Here is a 1726-nt window from a genome sequence, read left to right on the forward strand (position 1 = left end):
TTTACCCGGAGTCACATCGCACTCCTCACTGGCGCGTAGCACAGGCAACGTGCCCTCCCTGGCAGTAAGAGGAGCGGCAGCGGAACCTGCATGCGGCTGTGTGCGGGGCTCGTACAAATTCCACGTCCGGAAAAAGTCACACTGAGCAAGACGCTTATTCACATCGCCCTTACGCAGCGAAGGCCTGTGTCGGACACCGAACTCAACAAACAAGCTCCCCAACGTAAAACCCACATCCACGACGGAGCCACGAGGTACACCCACCGCCTCACAGACATCTGCATCAAACGCCTCGCACAGCGCACCGAGCTTTCGCTCCAGCACCAGATCCCAGTCGTCACCTTCAAACTGTGCACGGTGCTGAGTCACCACGGACTCCCCATCGTGCTGCGTTGCCATCGCTGTATCAAGTGGTGTTGCAGATTTCCTAGCTGGAGACCTGTCCATTAAGCCTTCGCACGAGATAAAAGGTGAGCATGCTGCTGTTTTTCTGTCACCCCCAAAAAAACGTTTTGGACTGTGAAGGGCCGTTGTACCAAGTTCCGTTTGATTATCTCTGAAGGGTTGTTTTGACTTCACCGATTTTTCCTTTTTGGGTTCAGCATTGTTTAGTGTGTTGTTCAGTATATCTCTTTTTTTGTTGTATAGACTCCATAAGTGCGTGTAGTCGTGTTCCAATAGCTGATGATGCATTATTTTGATTTTCTCTTTTTTTTCTTGGGTGACCGTGTATAACACCACTAACATATCACCCTCAATGTAGAGTCGTTGTTTTAAGCTTCCCAGCAATACTTGTGGCATCAGAAAAGTCACGTTCGATTGCTCTTTGAAGCTCTTCATTGTGGTCTTTGAGAATAGACCCCCATAATTCTCCCGGAAACTTTTTTTTGTAATATGCGGAAGCACTAGCGAGATTGCTATGTCGCACAGTGTGTTGAACACAACAGCTTTCTCTCGCCGTAGGATGAATACTTATATCGTGAGTGCCTTTATCCTTGATGTTTCTTTCAATCCATTGACGATCTGTAATATTTCGTTGAATTTTCTTTGGTGACATTGAGGATGTTAACAGACTTTCTGATGTAGCTAATTGAGACATTTCATGTCTTTTTTCCTCTTTATAGTATAGAGCCCATACTTCTGCGTAGTCGTTTGTAACAAGTGCCTGGTCTATATTACTTGCCGAAAATGATAAGGGATGTCGAATTGAAAACTGTGCCACAAGCGAACCGATGGAGAAAGAAATTCCAAAGACATCCGCTTCAAGGAGTCCCAATGCATTTGCAGTAGAACTTCGAAAGACCGCGTAAAGCTCATCATAATGTTTTTCCATAACAGCCTTCCACTCACCTCCTTTGAACTCCACTTTATGATTGGTTGTTACATTGTCATCGTCATAGTCCAGAACGTCGCCCGCGTCATGGTCCTCCATTTGTGCCAAGTCCTCGCAATTTAAAGGAACCACCCGTGCCGATAGTGCTCCGTCTACATTGACTTTCTGCTCTACTCCAGAGACGTTAAACAACTCCCTGTTTATATTTCCCTTCACTACAGCATCATGTGTGTGATCTGCCCCGTCTCCAAAACTCTTCATTATTGCCCACAACTATCACTTTTTGATAATAAGCAAAACTATGGGTAACACCGTTTATGGTTGTTGTATGTGAAAAACTCCTATATATATATATATATATATATATATATATATATATATATATATATATAT

General features: G+C 44.2%; 2 protein-coding genes across 2 annotated transcripts, besides 1 other annotated feature; both read right to left on the reverse strand.

Moving 5' to 3' along the window:
- On the reverse strand, positions 1-447 carry TraAM80_08028 (uncharacterized protein; the record flags this gene model as incomplete). The annotated part of the gene is made up of 1 exon (XM_029384791.1): positions 1-447. A coding segment is annotated over one exon (447 nt), but the record flags the coding sequence as incomplete, so codon positions are not given.
- A 307-nt stretch (positions 448-754) lies between these two features.
- Positions 755-1594, reverse strand: TraAM80_08029 (uncharacterized protein; the record flags this gene model as incomplete). The annotated part of the gene is made up of 1 exon (XM_029384792.1): positions 755-1594. One exon carries the CDS (start codon positions 1592-1594, stop codon positions 755-757), a length of 840 nt encoding a protein of 279 aa, XP_029235450.1.
- An 81-nt stretch (positions 1595-1675) lies between these two features.
- Positions 1676-1726: a microsatellite.

The sequence above is a fragment of the Trypanosoma rangeli genome, assembly GCF_003719475.1.
Source record: "Trypanosoma rangeli strain AM80 chromosome Unknown Tra_15.4_contig_00367, whole genome shotgun sequence".
NCBI classification, from domain to species: Eukaryota; Euglenozoa; class Kinetoplastea; order Trypanosomatida; family Trypanosomatidae; genus Trypanosoma; species Trypanosoma rangeli.